The sequence below is a fragment of the Poecilia mexicana genome, unplaced genomic scaffold, assembly GCF_051168715.1.
Source record: "Poecilia mexicana isolate PSO_F unplaced genomic scaffold, ASM5116871v1 scaffold_2, whole genome shotgun sequence".
NCBI lineage: Eukaryota > Metazoa > Chordata > Actinopteri > Cyprinodontiformes > Poeciliidae > Poecilia > Poecilia mexicana.
Genome location: NW_028263371.1, coordinates 19,016,209 through 19,037,500, shown reverse-complemented (window position 1 = coordinate 19,037,500; position 21,292 = coordinate 19,016,209). Strand labels below are relative to the sequence as shown.

At 43.6% G+C, this 21,292-nt stretch overlaps 1 protein-coding gene across 1 annotated transcript in view; it reads left to right on the top strand.

Annotated features, from left to right (window-relative positions):
* The window catches only part of kalrna (kalirin RhoGEF kinase a), a 77,985-nt gene that overhangs the window by 1,558 nt on the left and 55,135 nt on the right, over positions 1–21,292 (top strand). The window contains exons 3-24 of the mRNA XM_088012494.1: positions 226–400; positions 1,106–1,358; positions 1,786–1,952; positions 4,273–4,392; positions 6,118–6,186; positions 6,314–6,463; positions 6,555–6,704; positions 7,861–7,975; positions 8,099–8,214; positions 9,341–9,463; positions 9,629–9,811; positions 9,895–10,016; positions 10,487–10,553; positions 10,717–10,826; positions 11,326–11,395; positions 11,477–11,566; positions 11,686–11,778; positions 11,881–11,992; positions 12,074–12,264; positions 12,367–12,468; positions 12,550–12,698; positions 14,267–14,369. Coding sequence (XP_087868620.1) covers positions 226–400; positions 1,106–1,358; positions 1,786–1,952; positions 4,273–4,392; positions 6,118–6,186; positions 6,314–6,463; positions 6,555–6,704; positions 7,861–7,975; positions 8,099–8,214; positions 9,341–9,463; positions 9,629–9,811; positions 9,895–10,016; positions 10,487–10,553; positions 10,717–10,826; positions 11,326–11,395; positions 11,477–11,566; positions 11,686–11,778; positions 11,881–11,992; positions 12,074–12,264; positions 12,367–12,468; positions 12,550–12,698; positions 14,267–14,369 — 2,830 coding nt within the window. The remainder of the gene's footprint in view (positions 1–225; positions 401–1,105; positions 1,359–1,785; positions 1,953–4,272; positions 4,393–6,117; positions 6,187–6,313; positions 6,464–6,554; positions 6,705–7,860; positions 7,976–8,098; positions 8,215–9,340; positions 9,464–9,628; positions 9,812–9,894; positions 10,017–10,486; positions 10,554–10,716; positions 10,827–11,325; positions 11,396–11,476; positions 11,567–11,685; positions 11,779–11,880; positions 11,993–12,073; positions 12,265–12,366; positions 12,469–12,549; positions 12,699–14,266; positions 14,370–21,292) is intronic.

Sequence of the window (21,292 nt, the reverse complement as noted above, 5' to 3'; positions counted from 1 at the left end):
GTTAAAAAAAACTGAAAGCCACGTATCGTTGTCCTTCCACTTCAGGATAATCAATCACTTTTTATTGTCTGTGACATAAAAGACCCAGGAAAAGGTTGTGGCGTGACAAGAAAACAGTTTTTTTCATATGCTGTGAGCTTCTCTGAGATAAGATTCCGAAACAAGAAGCTCTTTGAGCAGCTTTGCTCACGGCTCCTCGCGTTTCTTCTGCCCCCGTTTCCGTAGAGATGCGGCCATGTCGACCAGCAAGACGCCACACTGCAGTTCCATCGCGCACATCCAGGGGGTGCTGCAGCAGCTGGACGAGGCCCAGGGCCAGATGGAGGAGCTGTTCCACGAGCGCAAAATCAAGCTGGACATTTTTCTGCAGCTGCGCATCTTTGAGCAGTACACGCTAGAGGTGAAGGAACAAGAGCATGTCCATCTCACAGCCTCGCTTTAGTGAGCCACCAGCACAACTCATCTGTTCATATGTTAACATCAATTGAGTTCTTGAGTCAGATGAAGGTTTTCTTTTTTCCCTACAGTCATTCATTCTTCATTCATTTGGTTTAGTTTAGAGATTCACCAATCCAATATTAATGTCTGTTTCGGTCCCGAAACTGAAACCAATTCTAGATTGGGTATCAGTGACAATAAGGGCACATCTCTTCTTTGCATGTTGAATGATGCCATGCTTTATTTATTTATTTTACAGCATATTTAGAATTCCCGATTGCACTTTGTGAACCATTTGAAAGAAGATTTGTTCCAGTTTATTTCTTACATTTGACCAAGATAGTCAACTGATTCTTTTTTGTTAGTTATTATTTACTTTAAATTGGCTGTTACACTCCTAATTGCACTGACTGAACAAATTAAAGTTGTTGGTTTGACACATTTGACCAACCTTGTGAAGCTATTGGTGTATTTCAGTGCACTGTCCTTGTGCAGAGTTAGCAAATAAATGTGTAATTCAGTCTGTTTTTTTTTTTTTTTTTTTTTTTGTATCGGATCATTTCTGGCCTTTACTAAACATCTGATATTTGTATTGGTATCGTAAGGAAAAAAAGTGGATCAGTGCGTCCCCATTTCATCTGGGCTGACTGACTGACCGTCCGTTTAGGTGACAGCAGAGTTGGACGCCTGGAACGAGGATCTGTCCCGTCAGCTGAGCGACACCAACCGTTCGGGTGGCAGCAGCAGCAGCAGCAGCGGCAGCAGCAGCTCCTCCTCAGGCGGTGCAGAGGACATAAGCCTGGCAGAGCAGCGGCTGAAACGGCACGCAGAGAGGAAGACTGCCATGAACAACATGACCTACGAGGTGATGCAGCAGGGTCAGGACCTCCACCAGTACATCATGGAGGTCCAAGCGTCAGGTAAAGCATGGACGTGCTTTCTCAACGAAATCCACACTATCGTGAAGTTTCTGTGGTTGATTTAGGTTTGCAGCCAGTTGGACAGTTGCTTACATCCGTAAGAGTTCACAGTGAGGCTGCAGGTCCAGAAGCTACGAAACAAGTTCCAGTCATCACACCTCCACCATTACACAGCCTATGCTGATAGGCTGCGATTGGTCTTTTCCAGAAACTGTGCTGCAGCTTGCACAAATATTACTTTATTTTAGTTTGGTCTGCAAGAATCCACTTTGAGGTCAGAGCCAACTTGGCAAACTGCAGCTGAGCTACAAACAGATTTCAGTTGCTATATTCTGCCTTTGTCTTCTAGCTGTAGAAACAACACATTCGATCAGATCTCCTGCTGCCGCCGTCGTCGGTCACCTCTGAATTTGTGTGTTTTGTTCAGGGATTGAGTTGACAGGAGAGAAGGACATGGACCTGGCCTCTCAGGTCCAGGAGCTGCTGGAGTTCCTCCACGAAAAGCAGCAGGAAGTCGACATCAGCACGCAGCATACACACACGCGGCTGGAGCACACCCTGCAGCTACGCCACCTACAGGCTGAGGTTAAACAGGTGAACACCTTTATTTTCTCCCTTCAGCTGGTGCGTACCAGCTGCTGACATTTTTGCAGATCTGCGTTTACAATATCTGGGTTTTGCTCCGATCCCGAGCCAGAGCAGACAAGAAAAGAAAATCCTAAAAAGGAAATAAAGCAGCGCTCCAGTGGAGAGAGACGGGATGGATTTTGCTATTAGCTGAAAATCTCAGGCGCGTTCGTGTTGGAAAAATGACAAGAACAACACCCCCCTCACCTTCCTCCCAGAACAGCTAAGATGTTTCATGTGCAGATGGGAACACGCTGTGTGCAGACAGGAAGCTCACTGCTGCTGCAGATGGAAGCAGCTGAATAATAGATGAGCTTTAAGGCAACAAGCTAATAATGCTCATCTGTGCTGCCTTCCTCTGATCTGTTCTGTGAAACCCTTCACGGATTTGCTGCAAAGTTCCAGCACATCAGCCGTACAGTAGCGGAGGTCCAGCGTGGCTCCTGATGAACACACAGATACAGACGCCTCAGTGTCCTCACATAACCTCCCTGCACTCCTGCATTGACCATAAAAAACAGACTTATTAAAGCGAGTTGGAGTCTCTCTGCACTAACCGAGTTCAGCCACATTTACATGAGAGATTATGGATCATTTATGCAAATCAACAGCCAGGGAATTAGCTTTGTATTCTCATAGTTAAAACGGTTGTGTTAAAACCAATACAATCTACTGAAAACCGGCAGGGAATTGTTTTGCTCTTCCAAAAAATAAATAGTAACAAGAAGCAGGTGGGAGACGTCACAGACGTGGACTTCATCCTCTCCTTCATTAAAACGTGTCTGATGATTCAACTCTATTTACAATTCATATTTTTATTTTTTAAATACAGATCTTAAAGACAACTAAAGAACATTTAAACAGATGATTCACGTACGTATATGAATATATATACTTTTTGTCATGTACTGTAACATACCTCTGCTGCAGCCAGCTTTCTGTGGGACAGAATAAATCAATCTGATTACCACAGATCAAGTCATTAACCAGCAAAGTCGTTGAGGAGAGAGATCTGACGTTCAGTAAACCACATGTTGTTTAGCTTTCTGTTCAGAAAGAAGCATGTTTATCTTTTGGAGATCTTCACGATTTGTTCTTTGAAAGAGAACAAGTCAAAGAAGGGCAGTTTTGGTCGAATGGATTAAGGACCAAAACCTCCTTCCGTCAGTGACGGCATTGAAGATGGAACCTGGTTGGGCTTTCCGGCATGACAATGTGCAGTCGGGCTGACATCCCCACCACACAGGTTCTCCTGAAGGACTGCTTTGTCCTGGTGGGGCCCACGCCGGCTAAGCAGCCCAGGCTAGCTTCAGCAGCATAGAGACGGGCGAATAACAAGTAATACTAATAGCAAGATAGTACAGAGCATTTTCATATATTCTGTAGCATCACTTTTTGGTTGGAGACATCATGATGACCTGGTTCCTCCAGTTAGATGCTGTTATTAAAGGCTTGATGAACGTTTTGTCAGGCCGGGCTTCAGAGTTCTCTGGTAATGGGAAAAAAAAATAAATAAATAAAATATTTGGCTTCTGCTGAGAAAAAGACATATAACAAAAAATATATAAAAAATAAGAGCAAAACGACTGCAATCACTGTAGGAGACTGCACTGGATCACACACTCAGCCTCTGCTTTACTAAATCAGGTGTTTGTGTTATACTCACATTGGCCACAAGAGGGTGGAAAGTAAGTATTTCAACGTCATGTCAAACATTTTCTCCCAGGTGGATTGAAACGTGTGTGTATGCTTCATAACGAGAGAACATGTCTGCTCATCGGCTGTTCAGCTCTGTCCAGAGCTGTCACCTTGTTTCTGTGATTGCCTTTTAACTCCACATCCAGTCTATACAGTCTATAATAACTCTTCTCATTTGCTATGACCAAAAAAAGGTGACTTGCTAATGAGTCATAACAGGATGGAGCAGGAGACAGAGACAGATCAGGACTTTATCTTCAGCAAAGAGCTTTGTGTACTTTAGGCAATGTCCAACGCTGTAACATACTGTAACACAGTGTTTCCCAACCCTGGTCCTCAAAGCACATCGGCCTGCATGTTTCCGATGGTCCCCTGCTTCAACACGAGCTCATTCAGATGACTGCAACTCAGCAAAACCCTGCAAATCAGCCACCATTTGAAATCACGCCTTGTTGCTGAATAAAATTTGATTGGTGGATTGATTAACGCGCTGCAACTTGATGCAGCGTAGTGTAACATGCCGTAACGTACTGTAACATGTTGTAACGCAATGTAAAATTCCTGTCGCTGTGTCTTCGCGGCCCCGCAGGTACTGGGTTGGATCCGTAACGGTGAGTCCATGTTGAATGCCAGCATGGTGAACGCCAGCTCTCTGTCTGAAGCCGAACAGCTGCAGAGGGAGCATGAACAGTTCCAGATGGCTATAGAGGTACACACACGCACACAGATCCTAATTACAGTTGCTCAAAGCGGGTCCATTCTCCTTGGGCAGTAATTATTTCAATGTGTATTGGACTGAATAGTAGCAGATGAGGCACACACATCCCTGATTGCTCTGTTTGTGGGGAACCTTCCCAATCACAATAGATTCTTTATTCTCTTCTTCTTTCATTTCCTGACTTAACATCTGATCTGAACCTTAACCAGTAACTATCTCACACTCTCAGAGGGAATGTCGCCTCTTAGTGCAGGATCAGTCATCCTGTCCCCTTTGCAGTAGATATAGGAAAACAACCATACACACACACACACACACACACACACACTCTTTGTGATCTATGTTTGAACCAGGCTTGCCTCAATAATTGTTTAATTCTGCATTGATCTTGAGGAATAACCGATGCTCAGGCTCTCTCACACACACGTGCATACACAGATCATTCATATCCAACCCATTGTGTGTTGAAGAACCAAGATGTGTGTCTGTAAGCAGTCAGAGAGATAACAGTCCTTTGGTCTTTCACACAAACAAACACACACACACACACAGATGCAGTATATTTCTGTGATTGTAAAAATGTTTGTTCTTAAGTTTTTTTTTACACGCCAGTGATTCAGATCAACAAACACTGATGTGAAATATTCTAACTTCACACAAAGATAACTTGTGTAAAACAAGATGCACTTTTCAAATTTTGGTTATCCAAACTAACCATGTTATATGGGAAGTAAGAGATTGTCCTTTCTTTACAGAAATCATGAATGAGCTGAGATTAACCGCAGTGTTTGGAAAGCTGTGTTCAATTTCCATAGCCACACCAAAGCCAAATTACTGCCAGACCTTAAGAGTCAAGAAATGATCTCAATAGAACCTTTCTGACAACATGAAGTAGATGAAGGAAAAGAGCACAAATGACAACACATCTGAAAAAACTTCAAAAACAGATTAGAAGCAGTCGCATCGTCCTTTTACTCAATGTTTACAGTGGACTCCACAGCCACCCAAGCAGCTAAAACCCATGAATACTTGAGAGCCTTTTAAACTCACTTAAAGCTGCCTGTTTTAATTGTTCAAAGAACACATACTTTAATACTCATAATGGAAGCTGCCTTGGCACTAACTTCTACGGTCATCCTTACCTCCGTTCCTTTAGCCAATCAGCCCAAAGGAAAAGGAAAAGTAGGCAGACTAGGTGGTTGAATACAACCCACTGATGTAACTCCCCCTGACCCCAGGACCAATCACTAGTGGGTGTAATAAACCTGCAACTAACACTAGAGGCATGGCTTCGTCCTCCAGTGTCTGTTATCTGACAGAAATCTGTTGATCGGCTGAATCTGATGACATTAACAGGCTGAGGACAGTGCAGGAGAATCATAACACAGAGCTCAGCCCTGGGCTGAACCGAAACGCGTGTTAACAGTAACATCCCGCACGTTCTCCAGTAATTAAAAGTTTATAAAATGAAACACAGCAAACTGCTTTTCATGTTATTTGGAATGTTCTTAAACTCGCCACCATCTCTATGAAAACACGGAATTAGTTTTTTAGTCCTGGAGAATCCTTCAACAGCAATGGAAAAATATTTAGAGGTTTTGTTCTCAGTCCATGATGTTTGATGTAGACCATAATTATTATGTGATTAAAATGCTTATGATGATGTGTATGAAGGTGCATTGCAAACTCACTGACAGCAGATCTTCTCTCCTGCAGTCTCTCTTTCACGCCACTTCCCTCCAAAAGACTCATCAGAGTGCGCTGCAGGTGCAGCAGAAGGCTGAGGTTGGTCCATTATTAGGAAGAGTGTGAGGAAGTGAGAGGAAGTGGTGCCATCTTTAATACGTGCTGCATAATTTTAAGTGACGAGTTCCAAAGGATCCCCCCCCCCCCACCCCACCTTTCATCCCAGATGATGCTGCAGGCGGGTCACTATGATCCCGAGGCGATCCGAAGCTGTGCCGAGAAGGTGGCTGTCCACTGGCAGCAGCTGATGCTGAAGATGGAGGACCGCCTGAAGCTGGTCAACGCCTCTGTGGCCTTCTACAAAACATCAGAGCAGGCGAGCTGCAGACCCTCACACACTCACAACAGCGTGTGTGTGTGTGTGTTCTTTCGGTGCTGTTTCACACTGCTACTCTGGATCCCTGCAGGTGTGCAGTGTGCTGGAGAGCCTCGAGCAGGAGTACCGGCGGGACGAAGACTGGTGTGGCAGCCATGAAAAACTTGGGAGTTCAGTAGAGAGTGAGCACCTGCTACCCCTGATCAGCAAACACCTGGAGCAGAAGGAAGCCTTCCTGAAGGTGAAGAACACATCAGCCTGCTCAGCTCCCGCAGACGCAGTTCAGACCAGATATTTACATACACAGAATAAAAAGAAACGCACACGTTTTTCTCTGACTGTCTGGAGTTAAATCAGACCAAAGTTTCCTTGTTTTTTTCCCCCTTGTTAGTTAGAATGACAAAAAATATTTCTGTTTGCTAAATTCCAAAAAAAAAAAAAAAAAGTAGGGATATTTTATAGAAACATTCTTCAGATTCATGTGGTCAGTATCAGAGATAACTGTCTTTTAAACTATATGATTTGGGTCAAACATGTTGGAGTTCCTTCCACAAACTTCTGACTTGTTAAATGACACATCTGATTTAAATGGACTCACACCTATAGGTGTACTTTAAGGCCACATCTGAAACCCACTCCTTTTTTTGTTTGACATGATGGGAAGGTCAGAAAAAAAAAAAAAAAAATCAGCCAAGATGTCAGGAAGAGAATCGTGCAGTTGCAAAGTTTGGTTTACCGATGCTAGAAGGTGCCATATTCATGTGTTAACACAATCATACACAAATATAGACATGATGGTAACGTCCAATCATCACGCCGCTCAGGAAGGAGACGGGTTCTGTATGCCAGAGATGAACATCTTTTGGTCCAAAAAGTGCAGCTCGACCTGAGGACAAAACTAGGATTGTGAGGAAGCTGACTGAAGAAATTGTGGGTGGATTTGAAAAGGCGTGTGTGACAGAGGCGGTGTACAAACTGACCTAGTTCCACCAGTTCTGTCAGGAGGAATGGACCAGAACTCCAGCAAACTACCATCAGAAGGTTTGTGGAAGGAAAAGAAGGTCTGACACTAGTCCAAACATTTTAAAAGACAATTGTCACTGATAACTGACCAAGTAGATGTAAACTTCTGGATTCAAGGAAAGTTACAAAAATTTCTTTTTTTTTTTTTTTTTTTTTTAATTTAGCAAATATAAACAATTTTGGTCGTCCTAACTGAGCTAAAACAAGAAACGTTTGATCTGATTTAACTTCAGACAGTGAGAATAAAATGTGCAAGCAGGTTTTTTTTTATTTAGTGTATGTAATTTCCCGGTTTCAAGTGTGTATCCCCGAGTTCCTCCTTCAGAGGTTCTGGTGCAGAACGAATCCTGTGGATATTTACTGGTGTGTTTCAGGCGTGCACGCTGGCTCGGAGGAATGCTGAGGTCTTCCTCAAATACATCCACAGAAACAATGTGAGCACACCTGGCGCAGCAGGCCATGCCAGAGGACCTGAGCAGCAGGTCAAAGGTGAGCTCTGCTGTGGTGCCACAGGGCCCTCTGCTGGCAGAGCGGCAGAAGACACCTCTCTTCTTTCAGGTAAGACTTAAAAAGTGTGGCGATTTGTCATGGTCAGCGTGTTTTTGTGTGCAGCCATTCTGAACGAGCTGCTGCAGAGGGAAAACCGGGTTCTGCACTTCTGGACGTTGAAGAAACGAAGGCTGGACCAGTGTCAGCAGTACCTGGTGTTTGAACGCAGCGCCAAACAGGTCAGAGCGTCGGCATTTGGGTTCTAAAAATATAAAAAAGTTATTCATTGAGTTAGGAAAATACCCCATGCTGTGGAAGAATTCTGGCCCGACTCTGGGTTCCCCCACTGCTCACAGTTTGTATCTCCTGGGCTTACAGGAAAACAACTATTAGTTCTGTATCTGAGCTTGCAGAAAGAGAGAGATGTTTGATCATTGCTCTCTGGGGACAGTCAAAGTCCTGGCTTTTTTCTCATGCTCCCTTCACTTCAACTTTTCTAGAATTAAGGTATGTGGACAGGGACCGCAATGAAAGAAGGTCCGGTGGATCATTTCTGAGTTGGTTTGTCCTGTTTAGAAAAAACTGTCCTGCTGAAACACCCAGTGATGACAAATAGCATTCTACTAGTAGATGGTCGTACTGCAAATAACTCGTGACGCCAGATCACTCTGTTCCGACTCCGGGGGTCTATGGAAGAGAAACTGGCTCACAGCATGACAGATCCTCCACCATGCCTAACAGTGGGCCTGAGGAGCCTTTCTTCATGTTCATAATTAGTTTTGCCTGCCAAACAGCTCAATCCGACCAACACACACAGTCACAGTTAAAACCCACCTTTCCATTCGGGCTGGTAGGACAGAGAAACGTCACGTTACGACACAGGAACGCATGGTTGCCACTGACGCATAGAGACACTGTTGCTCATTAACGGAGTTTTAAATCAGCAGCCAGTGATTAAAAACATTGTTCTTCTGTGTCGGGTCATATTTGTACCCCAGGGAATGAAAAAGGTTTGAATAAGTTCTCCCTGGAATAATAGGAGAAATGAAAGGAGTGAATTATAAATTCGGCTGTTACATTCATTTAAAGCGTATTATCTGAGGCACCAATAGGGATGGCGCTTGGGATTTTATTAAAAGTCAATTATACGTGTGCGCCAATAAATCAGCCAGATTTGCTTAATTTTTGGAGATCGGTGATCTTGCATGTGAAGCTGAAATTATCTACCTGAGCAAAAGTGTAAAAATCAGCCACTGTGCTCTGTTGCTGTGCAGTCGCCTGGTCATGTCTGCACTGTGAAAAATCATTAAAAAATGCCGATTTAGTTCAGGCTTTTCATGCTGTGCTTGTCTTTTTTGCTCCCAGGCTCTGGACTGGATCCAAGAGACAGGAGATGTTTACCTCGCTACACACACATCACCTGGGGACAGCAGTGAGGAAACCCAGCAGCTGCTCAACGACTACCATCACTTCAGACTTTCTGCTAAGGTAAACGGTGCACTTCACAGGAAGGGAAAACACAAGAAGTCTTCCCTTTCACAAAGCATTCGAAACATGTGAGCCAATTCTGGTTCTGAGTTCATGACGTGTGGTTTGAGACGTTTCTGGTCCCAAATAAACATGTGAGTGTGAGTGTGTCCCTTCAACCCTCAGCAAACCAAGGAAAAGGTGAAGCTTCTGATCCAGCTGGCGGACAACCTGGTGGAGAAAGGCCACGCCCACGTGTCGGAGCTGAAGCGCTGGGTCAGCACGGTGGACCGCAGGTACCGAGACTTCTCCCTCCGCATGGCCAAATACCAGGAGAGCCTGGAGAGGAGCCTGGGCATCAGCTCCGAGGTGAGCGATCAGACGGCTGCTCACGTTTCGCAGGGAACGATTGGAAATGGCTTCGAGTGGTGAGAAAACGTTTCCGCGTGCAGGACAACAAGGACCTGGAGCTGGACATCATGCCTGCGAGTTTGACCGATGACCCCGAGGTCAAACTCCGCGATCCAAACCACGAGGTCGACGAGGAGAAGAGAAAGTCGGCCAGGAAGAAAGAGTGAGTTCAGTTCTCTGCTTTTGATCACCTGTTCATTCGCAGATAAACAGACGGAGTCGACCCGCGTCCTGTCTTACCGTGAGTCGATTCAGTCCCGGCGCCTTGAAAAGTTTTCATTCCCTTTAACATTTCTCACATTCTGCCACGTCACAGCTACAAATTTTACTCTACTTTGGAGATTGCAATAAAAGATAAATGATATGTTTTCTAAAAGTAGTTTACAGATAAGTAAAGTGAATAACTGAAGGAGTCTGTTTCTCCTCTTTTCTGGCCAAACAATCCTTCTGCGTTGTGTTGATCTATTACATAAAGTCACAATGCAACACATGGAAAACTGGTTGCAAAGTGGGAGAATGTAAAAAAAAAAAAAAGTTCAGGGTGTGAATACTTTTGCGAGGGACTGTATTAAATGTTTGTACTCTGGTGCTGCATCTGTTGTTGGCGGGATGCTGAGCCGGTCTCTGCCTCAGGTTCATCATGGCGGAGCTGCTGCAGACGGAGAAGGCCTACGTCAGGGATCTCCAGGAGTGTCTAGAAGTGAGGAGAAGTGTTAGTTTTTCCTTCTTGGTGCTTACCTGTTGCCATCACCCTGCCGCCTCACCTGTGTGTGTGTGTGTGTGTGTGTGTGTGTGTGTGTGTGTGTGTGTGTGTGTGTGTGTGTGTGTGTGTGTGTGTGTGTGTGTGTGTGTGTGTGTGACAGACCTATCTGAGGGAGATGACCAGCGGTGAAGAGGAGATTCCTCCAGGCATCGTCAACAAGGAGCAGATTATTTTTGGCAACATGCAGGAGATCTACGACTTCCACAGCAAGTAAGGCCTGGGCAGCATCTGTGCAGAGCTGCTACACATGGGACTTCAGAATCAACGTTTTATAGCACATAGCACATAACTCACCAAGAGCTTCAGGCTTTGGAGGGTTTTTTGAGATAAAACGTTTTCCGTTCCCTTCCTTTTCTGCTCTCAAAACTTCATGGGTATCTTCTTCTTCTTCTTCTTCTTCTTCTTCTTCTTCTTCTTCTTCTTCTCCAATGAACCTTTGAGGTTTGATTTCACAGACAGTTCAAGAACCCGCCTGATTCTTATACCTCTGCACAACATCCGGAAACTGTTGTTCCTGGAGGGAACTGTTCTGTCCTTTCTGCTCCATTTAGACTTTAGAAAGAGATCTAAGCTCAGATCAGTCAACAAACTTTTGCATGAAGGTCCAACACTACAGAGCTTAAACACAGCACAGTTTTTTTTTTCCGAAGATCTTTGACGTGTTGCAGTGTCAAGCGGTGTGAAATGGCTGATCTTCGTTCTCTTCCAGTATTTTCCTGAAGGAGCTGGTGAACTACGAGCAGCTGCCGGAGGATGTGGGCCACTGCTTCGTCACCTGGGTGAGACGACGTCTCCCTCCAGTATTTGTCTCGGTTTGAAGCTTTGCCCCGTTATTGAAACTGTCCATTTTCTCTGATAAGGCTGATAAGTTCCACATCTATGTGGACTACTGCAAGAACAAACCCGACTCCAGTCAGCTCATCCTGGAGCACGCTGGCAGCTTCTTTGATGTGAGTTAAACCTTGAAATTTGTCGGCGCCTCTGATCCAACTTTAGTCCATTCAGACGTAGCAGGGTGAAGGAAAACCGCTTTCTGAAACTATTTATGGTACTCTGTGTGCCTAAACAGGACATTCAGCAGAGACGTGCGCTGGCAAACACACTCAACTCCTACCTCATCAAACCAGTCCAGAGGATCACAAAGTACCAACTTCTGTTAAAGGTATCTGCAGCAGCTGCAGCACAGCCTCACACATTCACCGCTGACGCAGACTGACGGAGCAGAAATCCTCTTCTGCTCGTGCGTACCATCCTGTTCCTGCAGGAGCTGCTGTCTTGCTGTGAAGAGGGTAAAGGGGAGATCAAAGACGGCTTGGAGGTGATGCTCAGCGTTCCTAAAAGAGCCAATGACGCCATGCACTTAGCCATGCTGGACGGTAAGGCTGCTTATGCTCTGCTACTGAACAGACTCGCAGTCGCTGACTTGATCTGGCAGTCAGGCTCTCCCTCTGCTGCAGGCTTTGAGGAGAACCTGGAGGTTCAGGGTGAGCTGATCCTGCAGGACAGCTTCCAGGTTTGGGACCCGCGCGCACTGATCCGGAAGGGCCGGGACCGACACCTCTTCCTGTTCGAGTTCTCATTGGTCTTCAGCAAAGAGATCAAAGACTCGGCAGGAAGAACCAAGTACCAATACAAGAACAGACTACTGGTGAGCAATGGGTGCAGTTTTATGTTGGACCTGAAGGGGTCGCCCTTTCACTGTTGATTGATTGGTTTATTCACTCCTCTCTTGTTTCTGTCTTGTCTGCAGACGGCAGAGCTCGGGGTGACCGAGCACATAGAGGGAGACCCATGTAAATTTGCCCTGTGGGCAGGAAGAACCCCGTCTTCTGATAACAAAACTGTGCTAAAAGTAGGTCAAAGTCATTATAACGCCGTAACGCTTTGAGGCATCATCATGCACCGTTTGACACAGAAAACATGTCTCCTCCAGGCATCCAGCATGGAAGCCAAACAGGAATGGATAAAAAACATCCGTGAGGTGATCCAAGAGAGAATGACTCACCTGAAGGGGGCGCTGAAGGAGCCTCTTCATCTGCCTAAAGCGCCTGCACTGACTAAGCCCAGGAACTTCTCTAAGAGGTCAGCCAGCAGCTTCATTTCCACCTGAATGACAAGGAATACATGTTTTTGTATTCAACAGATTGTTTTAAGTACAAATGAGACCAAAAAGAACAGAGGTGCAACATTTTCTAGTGAGAAACTGGATTAACGTCACCTGGCTGTCTAACCAGTCGGATGAGAGCATGCTGTGCTCAGACAGCCTGTGGAACGTGTGGAAGGGTTGAAGAAAAAGCTCAGTTCTCTCTGAAAAGAGTCCAGTTGAAACCAGATATTTGCAGACGCAGGACTTTTTTAACCCTTTGAAGACGAGGTCTAAATGGCCATCCCGGCGCGCAGTCTCTCTTCTCAGTGCGTCAGCGCTCGCTATGAAGCCATGTAGCGATAGCTAGCAAAACTACTACTAACACTGCACACACCACGAACTCTAACAAACCTAGTAAAATCCACAGCATCGCTGCGCCCTAGTCTCTTGCCGTATCCAAATCTCCCCCCCCCCTCTCGTCTCTCTTTCCGCGTGTCTCCGTTCTACCTAGCAACAGACCGTCAACACATTTTCATTGGTTGTTTCGAAATGTGGTACATTTAGACCCCACAAAATAAGGCGGAAATTATCAATCTTATTTCTGGCTTTATTTTGAAGTAAATAACCACAAAACCACTATAAAAACACCACTTTTATAAAGTTTGAAGTCCGTGCTGTCCAACAGTTGAAATGAAAACTTGGTATGCGTCCGTGTTATTACGAAGCCTTGTTAATGCGTCACATGCTTGTACGCTGCACGGCGGGCAGCGACTCCTAAGTTAAACTCCTTAACTTTGGTCAATAGTCAAAAGCTTCTCACAGCGGTTTGCTGGAGTTCTGGCCCATTCCTCCCGACAGAACCAGTGGGACTGGGTCAGGTTCGGCCTGCTTTGATCACACACACCTTTTGATGTGACTGAGATCAGTCCAAGCGTTGACTTTGTTGCTCTTTGAAGATATATTGAGATGTTGCTTCAGTAAGTTTACACAAACGGTCTGTTGTTCTGAAGCCATCTGTTGTGAAGTCAACCTGCTCCTCCTGTATCAAAACACCAACAGGGAGCAGAACATGATGCTTCCACCCAACGCTGGACGTCACAGAACTTTACTTTTTCTACTTAATGTGGCGATGGTCATCACAAGTTGCATTTCCATTCACCACAGAGTTGTGCAAACTGAAAGTGCAAAAAATAAATGTTCTTGATGGAAGCATGCCAATTTTGGAAAAGGTCTTGCTGTGATAAAATGCTTTTGCACTGTTCCTGCAGGATGAGGTGGTTTTTCAGACATATCAAAATTTGTATATTTTCCAAAACTGCAATGGAAACACCGTAATTATGAAATTGTCCTTTGTCAACATTAGTGTAATATTGACTGTTTTGGGCACATTTGTTATGAAAATGCAGCCACTGTCAGATACTTGAGGCATAAGTGGACAAGGGCTGATGAACTGGGCACCCTGCACCCAACCAAGAACCAAAGGATGAATAGTTTTTGTTTGTAAATACACAAACACATCATGGCCTCATCTCACACTGCTGTATGTTTGTTCGGCCTCATTCAGGGAGGGAGGGGAAGATGGAGACAGTCAGGGAGACGGCAGCAGCCAACCAGATACCATCTCCATCACCTCCAGGACCTCCCAGAACACCATAGACAGCGACAAGGTAGGAAGCCCAATCTGAGCATGTGCAGAAGGAAGGCTGGCTCTGTGACGAGCTGATGACCCGCAGCTGGGCCTGCACTACAGGGTCTCCTGAGGAGCTTACCATGGGCTCCAGCAGGGGTAGAGCGTGTGTCTGTGGTAACTGGGTTACCACAGACAGGTTCTGGGAGCTGCATGGTTCAAAAGTAGTGAGCAATGTGAGTGTGAAGAGCGATGAAGACTCTGTTCAGGTTGTGTTCCGGTGTGTGTGCCGCTGATGCCGCGTGCCGACCAGTCGCCCACTTCCAAGTAAGAGGTGCACGTTTACGCAGTGTGTGCTCAACTTTAATGCAACTAATTTCATCCCTTAAGATTGTTTTGGAATAAAAAGGAAAACTTGTTTTGTAGTAAAGCTATATATATATAATTTTTGAAGGTATTTTTAAAAATGGCATGAGATCAATTTGGAATTAGTCTTAAGCTGTTTAGCAAGATGTCAACATCCATAAACTGACCAAATGGGCTGTTTGGTCAGTTACCCCAGAACTTATTTAGGATTTTCAGAATTTGAAACAGGACCCTGACCTCTTCTTACTATTTCTACTACACACACACACACACACACACACACACACACACACAGTCACTGTGGAGTTCTGCTATAATGTGGCCTTTTCACAGTGCAACCCCACGCCTACACTGTCTTTCCTAAAATGTCAGCAGCCACCAAGCTGGCACACACACACACACACACACACACACACACACACACACACACACACACACACACACACACAGAATGGTCCCAGCAGTGCAGCTTTTGTTGTTTTTACTCTGTGTCTCAGTTTACAACTGTTCCTTCTGTCCATTTCTACTAAGTAGTATTTCGGTCTAATCTGCAACATTAGGCAAGTTTCCTCATTGTTGTTTTTATTCAGCATTATGATAATGGAACTTGTCTACCTCTCTTCCCGGTAGAATAAGGGATTTCTCTGCCACTTTGTGTGGGTGTGTTGTTACTTTACTCTGGTTTATTGTTCTGTGGATTTGGAAAATTCCATCTTCCTATTCTGGGATCCACCTCTGATGTTTTCCTGAAAACCAGTTTTGTTCTGAACTTTGTTTACAGAGTTCCTGTTTGATTTTTGCCACCGCGGTTAAAGCTCTGTTTGTAGACGGTTTGTGGTGACACAGTTAGTCCACTAGAACTACATGCATGATGCTTGCTTACTTGTTTGGAATTGGTGGAATGGGAACATTTAAAGCTTCTGCTATATTTTATGCATATGTTCTCAATGACCTGGTCATTGGGATTTTCTAATGTTTGAATCAAATTTTCAGGTAAAAGATGTGAAGTTTTTCAACTGCATCTTTAATTTTGCATCTGTGAAATAAAACTACAAAGGATTGGGGTTATAGCCAGCTTACTAACAAAAGGGAATCTGCCTGGAGCATTATTTCTTAAACTGGTAAAACGAGAAGAAAAATAACTATTTTGGGTTTTTAAAAACAGAGCAAAAAAAAAAAAATGTATGAGCGATGTAATTCAAGTATGACTATAAATAAAATAACAAGCAAAAAGACTTGTGGATTGTACAGTGTGATGGCTACGGGCAGAAATGATTTCCTGTGTTGCACTTTGGTAAGACGAGTCTCAGGCTGAAGCTGCTCCTGTATCCAGCCAGCATGTCATGAAGTGGGTGAGACTCGTCGTCCAACATGGCCTCCATGTTGGACAGGATCCTTCACCACTACAAAATGTTTGACAATGTGCAAAGGATTTACTAATAACTTAGAAGGTATACAGCCTATGTTGTCCTTAATTACTTTTACCTGTGGTTAAACTCCCGATTGAGTTGTGATGGTTTTGTTTTGAAGGGACAATTTCTTGTTTACCTACCAGCACAAAGGCAACTTAACGACAATCAAAGGACAGAAGATGAGCTGTAACGGAGCTTCTGATATGTATATTATTAGCATCAGCCTTGATAAAGACAAAAGGTATATTTGTGATGTACTTGTTTTAAATAATGTGTGATTTAAACTGCATTTGCTTAATTATATCTCAAAACTAAAGTTAATTTGCATTGTAAACATTATTTTAAATTAAAATTAATCAAAGTATGCTGAGTACTTTAGCGATTGCTACAACTAGTTGCTTGACTTGAAACAACACTTTGCAATGGTCTATTAAAGGCCTTTCTGTCCAACTTGGATGAAGAGTCCAGGTCAGAGATGATATTTGGTATTCTTATTATTTTTTATTTTTTATTGATTTACCTCTGCGACGTTCTCCGAGTGTACAGCTGAAAATGTCTACGCATCTGCACCAAGTGGTGCAATCTGTTAAAATTCCTTCAGATTTATTTCCTTCTCCATTTAAAAAGAATTAAAAAAATAACCTGTTGGACGGAAAATATGCGGTTAATTTGACCCCTGCTGGGTTTAAGGCCAGTCTGCCTCTTATGATGTTGGTGCTTAAATGTGATTCCACTCTTCTGTTTGGCATAATATGATTTAATAGGCATCTGAATAACTCATCACTAGTTAAAAAAAAGGCAAATATCTTGTTAATTAAATGTAAAATAAAAAATATATGAAAATATGTTTTGACTGATAAAAAATGTTTATATCCCAGATTGTTTGGGTGGTGGAGGTAGTGAACCTCTTGCTATTTTAGTTGGGGACCTCAGAAAGAACGAGTAGCATTATTTTTTTTATTCGAATGGCCGGTGGGGGTCAGAGAGCCCAACAGGTGGCGCCGCTGCATGGCAGCCTCTCCTCTGTCAGACTGCCCCAGGTCACCTGTGGCTACTGTCCAGTAACTTGCCTACATCAGCATGCGGACCTGTGTGTGAAGCACTTTGGTGCTTTTAGGCCGTTGACGTCTGTGAGGCTGGATACTTTGTTTGGTTTCTGGTGTTCTTGTCTGTTTTCCTTAATTCCCATTAGGATCAGTTCTCTGTGAGTCCAGACCATCTCTACTGTTGTGGTCTTTCACTCATTCTACAGCTCCCTCTTTCCCAGTTTGTGTTTTTGTCGCCTCTCCCAGGCCGCCTGCACACAAACGTTGAGGTTCTGCGTTCAGAAACATTCCTTGTGCTTTCTGTTCTCTGGTTTCACTCCTCGTCTCTCCTCCGATTAAAAACAGCCCAGCGTCGGCCCAGTCACATGTTCCGCTGTCTGCCTTTCCAGGGTGTGTGTTTAGGGTGAAGCTACCGTTTCTGGTGGTTTTGGATGACGAATCTCTTGAATATGTTTTTCTCTTTTTTTCTTCTTTCTCATCTCCTTCACTTATCCTTTTAGCATACTATTGTGATAAATTTTATTTGTAGGTGCCTTTCTTGACACTCAAGGTCACCTTACAAAGGTTGACATAAAAACAGACACAATGTTAAAATGCACAGTAAAATTATGCTGATGGGTATTTAACTGTACTATGTCCAATTTATGCGCCACTTACACTGATCCCTTTAGTAGGATGGCTGATTTAAATAAGAGGAGTAAATCAAAATCATGTCACTAGAACAGTGATGTGGTGTGAGTCATGTAATGTTCAGCAGGACAGATCATGGTAGAAAGAAAGTTCACTTGTTTGGTCTGGACTGTAGTAAGTCGACATTAAATCCCTGTTCTCACTGAACATGCTGTTTCAATGTGAGTCCATCTCAGACAATCCACTGCTGACACAAACAGAACAGTGAAGGTACAGATGGGATATTTAAACCAGTAAGGAGCAAAATTTTAACTTGTAAAAACACTAGGAGGAGGACTGTGTCATTTCCTGCAGAAATTTGGCAGGTATACATTTGTTGGTTTGAAGTATTTACAAGGAGTTGTTGGACTCCTTGTAAATACTTCTGAAATGTCTTCTCCAAATAAACCTGACATATTCCCAAACTCCTAATGTCACGTTTGGAAATCCAAATACTATCGTAACAATTTGCAAACACAGAAGTCATTAATTTCAGTATTAAATCTTAATATATATTATTACATTTATGGACTGATAAGGATGACGCATAAGACCTAAAGACAGACGATGTAAAAAGGTCTGCTGGAAGCTCATATGTCACAGGGTGAGGTAATAAAAACCAAATAAATTCTCTCAAAATTCTACACAGGCTGGAAAAACTGAGTAAATTCAGAGTGTAATACTAGTTGTATTTTTTCTATACATTAAGAAAATGTTGATATATTTGTATATAGATGTGGGAATGTGATGCCCAAGCTGAAGAGGTTCTCTGTTCCTTTGACCTGCTGGTTCTGTCCTGACCCTTAAGCAGCCGACAAGGTCCAGCCAGACGGCACTGCAGCCATGTATACTGCAAACAAAGGATTGGTCTTGGAATTGTTGACACATCTGTCATAATCATAATGAAAATCTCTGCTGAAATGAACACATTTCAGACTGCAGCCACTGCTGACCTTCAGGTTAGCCTGAAACACAGTTGTGGTTCTTTACTTGTTAAAAATGTTCATCATTCGCAAAAACAAGTACAGAAAAACAACACATTTCTCTCGGCATCCCATGAAAATCCTGCTACAGTTGTTAAACTTTATCAAAGTCCTTCTATTAAAAATGCAATGGATGAAATGATTGGAGTCAAAATATCGTAGTCTTAAAATCTGGAGGACAAACTTCAGATTTTGCTCTCTGCTTTTGAACACAAGCAGAAGTTGATGCAGTAAACCAGCACAAAAACAAATGGTGTGGTTAAAAAAAACAAAACATAAAAACCAAAATTATTACTTTGCATTAATTTTTTTTATAGTTCTTTTTGACCCATATGCCTCCTTACATTCTTAAGTAGGTCTAATTTTGCGGGTTGTACCCTTTACATTGACTCCATTGCTGCTCTTCTCCATGTAGACAACAAGGAAGAGAGTTTATAATCTGATTTCTGTGTGGTAATGTCTGGGTCGGTCCTAGTGACGGACGTGGAATTGTCCAGCTCTCGTAAAAGTCATTAAAGATGACTGTGCTATGAGAGTTTGTGACCTAGACGGCTTTTTGTTTTTTGTTTTTTCCTTCCTTGCTCCGTCTGCTGCTTTTAGCTGAAGCTTCAGTTGCTTCACATTAACAAGATGTTCAGTGTGAACATGATGAAGCTGCTATGATCATCACGAAGGACTTGCACCAGCCACTGAGTTGGACTTTACTGTACTTCAGCTCTGTGATTCTTTTGCTGATGTCCCACCGCAGCCTTCGCCTCCTCCGTACGACTGGATTCTCCTTCCTGTGACGTGTTCCAGTGTAATGAGGCGGCTGTGGCTCAGCCTGCGGTCTGTGTTATTTAAAGCATCGTTCCAGTGGCTGTAAGCTTGGCAGTCTTCATGGCTCCTCTGCCACCAGTACTGCACTCTAGATGCTTATTTAGCTCCTGCCTTTTTTTTTTTTTTATGAGCCACTCTCTATAAACCTTAGCCACTGTGTGGAACAGGAGCCCACCAATGTCTGGACCACCATAGTACAGAAAAAAATATATATTTATGTAACATTTTATTTTAAATGTACCATAACCAAAATGCCTAAAAAAAAAAACAATTGAAAACCCAATGCCACTTGTTTACCTCGTGTAAGTGGACGGGACATGCAGGACGGCACAGTGTGTCACTATGTAACGGGATTACAACTTCCATCTTTATTTCCTTCAAACTTGGATGAAAAATCTCTGGGATGAATCTGGAACGAATTTAAGTTCTCACCTTTGGGAAAAACTTCAACATTCCTGAAAAATAAGTTTGAAAATAACGAATGATGTTGTTTTTACCCAGGACCAATCAATACTGATTATTTGTGAGCTTGATGCACTTTCATCAGATACAATGAAGTCTAAAAGTTGGATTATGCAAATGATACTTGCATACATCATAGAGTAATGAATGATGCAAGAGCATAAACATGAAGTTGAAAGAATGAGAGGACAGTGGCTGGTTTTTAGACCTTAGCTGAGGTAGATAAGATCGGAAAACACCAGCTTCAAGCTTCTGCTGCTCACGTTTTCCCAACATGAAGGATATTGGAGCTGATTTATTAGTGCATCTCTAACTGAGAGGACATTCTAAGGTCTTTAGACCTCAGTGAGCCACAGTGAGAATCATTATCTGCAAATGGAGAAGACGTAGAAGAGTGATGGATCGTCTCGGGAGCGGTCGGCTTCCAAAGTTGGTAAAGAACCCAGAACACCTAAAACTCCACAGATGTTAAAATCGATGAGGGTCATTAATATCGATGCATCCGGATAGAGCTGACCCCCAAACCTGCTGTTCAGCTCCTGTACAGAAATGCATCTTGCACCTTCACAAACCCATGAGAGCCAATCGGCCCCCGTGGACTGACTCGTTCTTGTTTCATTTTTTTTACTTCTTAAAGTAGTAGGACAAATTTCGTCCCGGATGAGTGCAACAAAAACCCATTTTCCGAAAGAATTTCTCCTGTACATAAGCGAGAACTGGCCTATAATTTGATGTTCCAGTGAGCGGTTTAGAAATAAAAAATGGCCTTTCTTGGTGCTGCAGTGTGCCGATTAGACTCTGCTACACAGGCAGCGATTGTTGACATGTATGTTCTCATGAATCAGATTCATTGAGCTCAAAGTGAAGCTGTACTTTAACCATCTGCTGCTCATATGACTTTTTTGCCCTTCCCATTTCCACACACACACACACACTTATTTTGCTGTCAGTTGGAAGCGTTTTAGTGCCTCAGTCGCTTCCATGGAGTGGGAGAAATGTGAACACACTGACCCACACACACACACACAGCGAGCAGAATAGTGTTGTCATCAAACACAAAGCAACGGTTGTTTGTTCAGGCTGAGGCAGAGGGTGCATGAGGGCGTGTTTACGTGTGTGTGTGTGTGTGTGTGTGGCAGAGACGCAGCGAAGAGAGCTGTCAGAAGGACAGAGCGACAGAGAGGGGGAAGAGACGAGGCCGACATG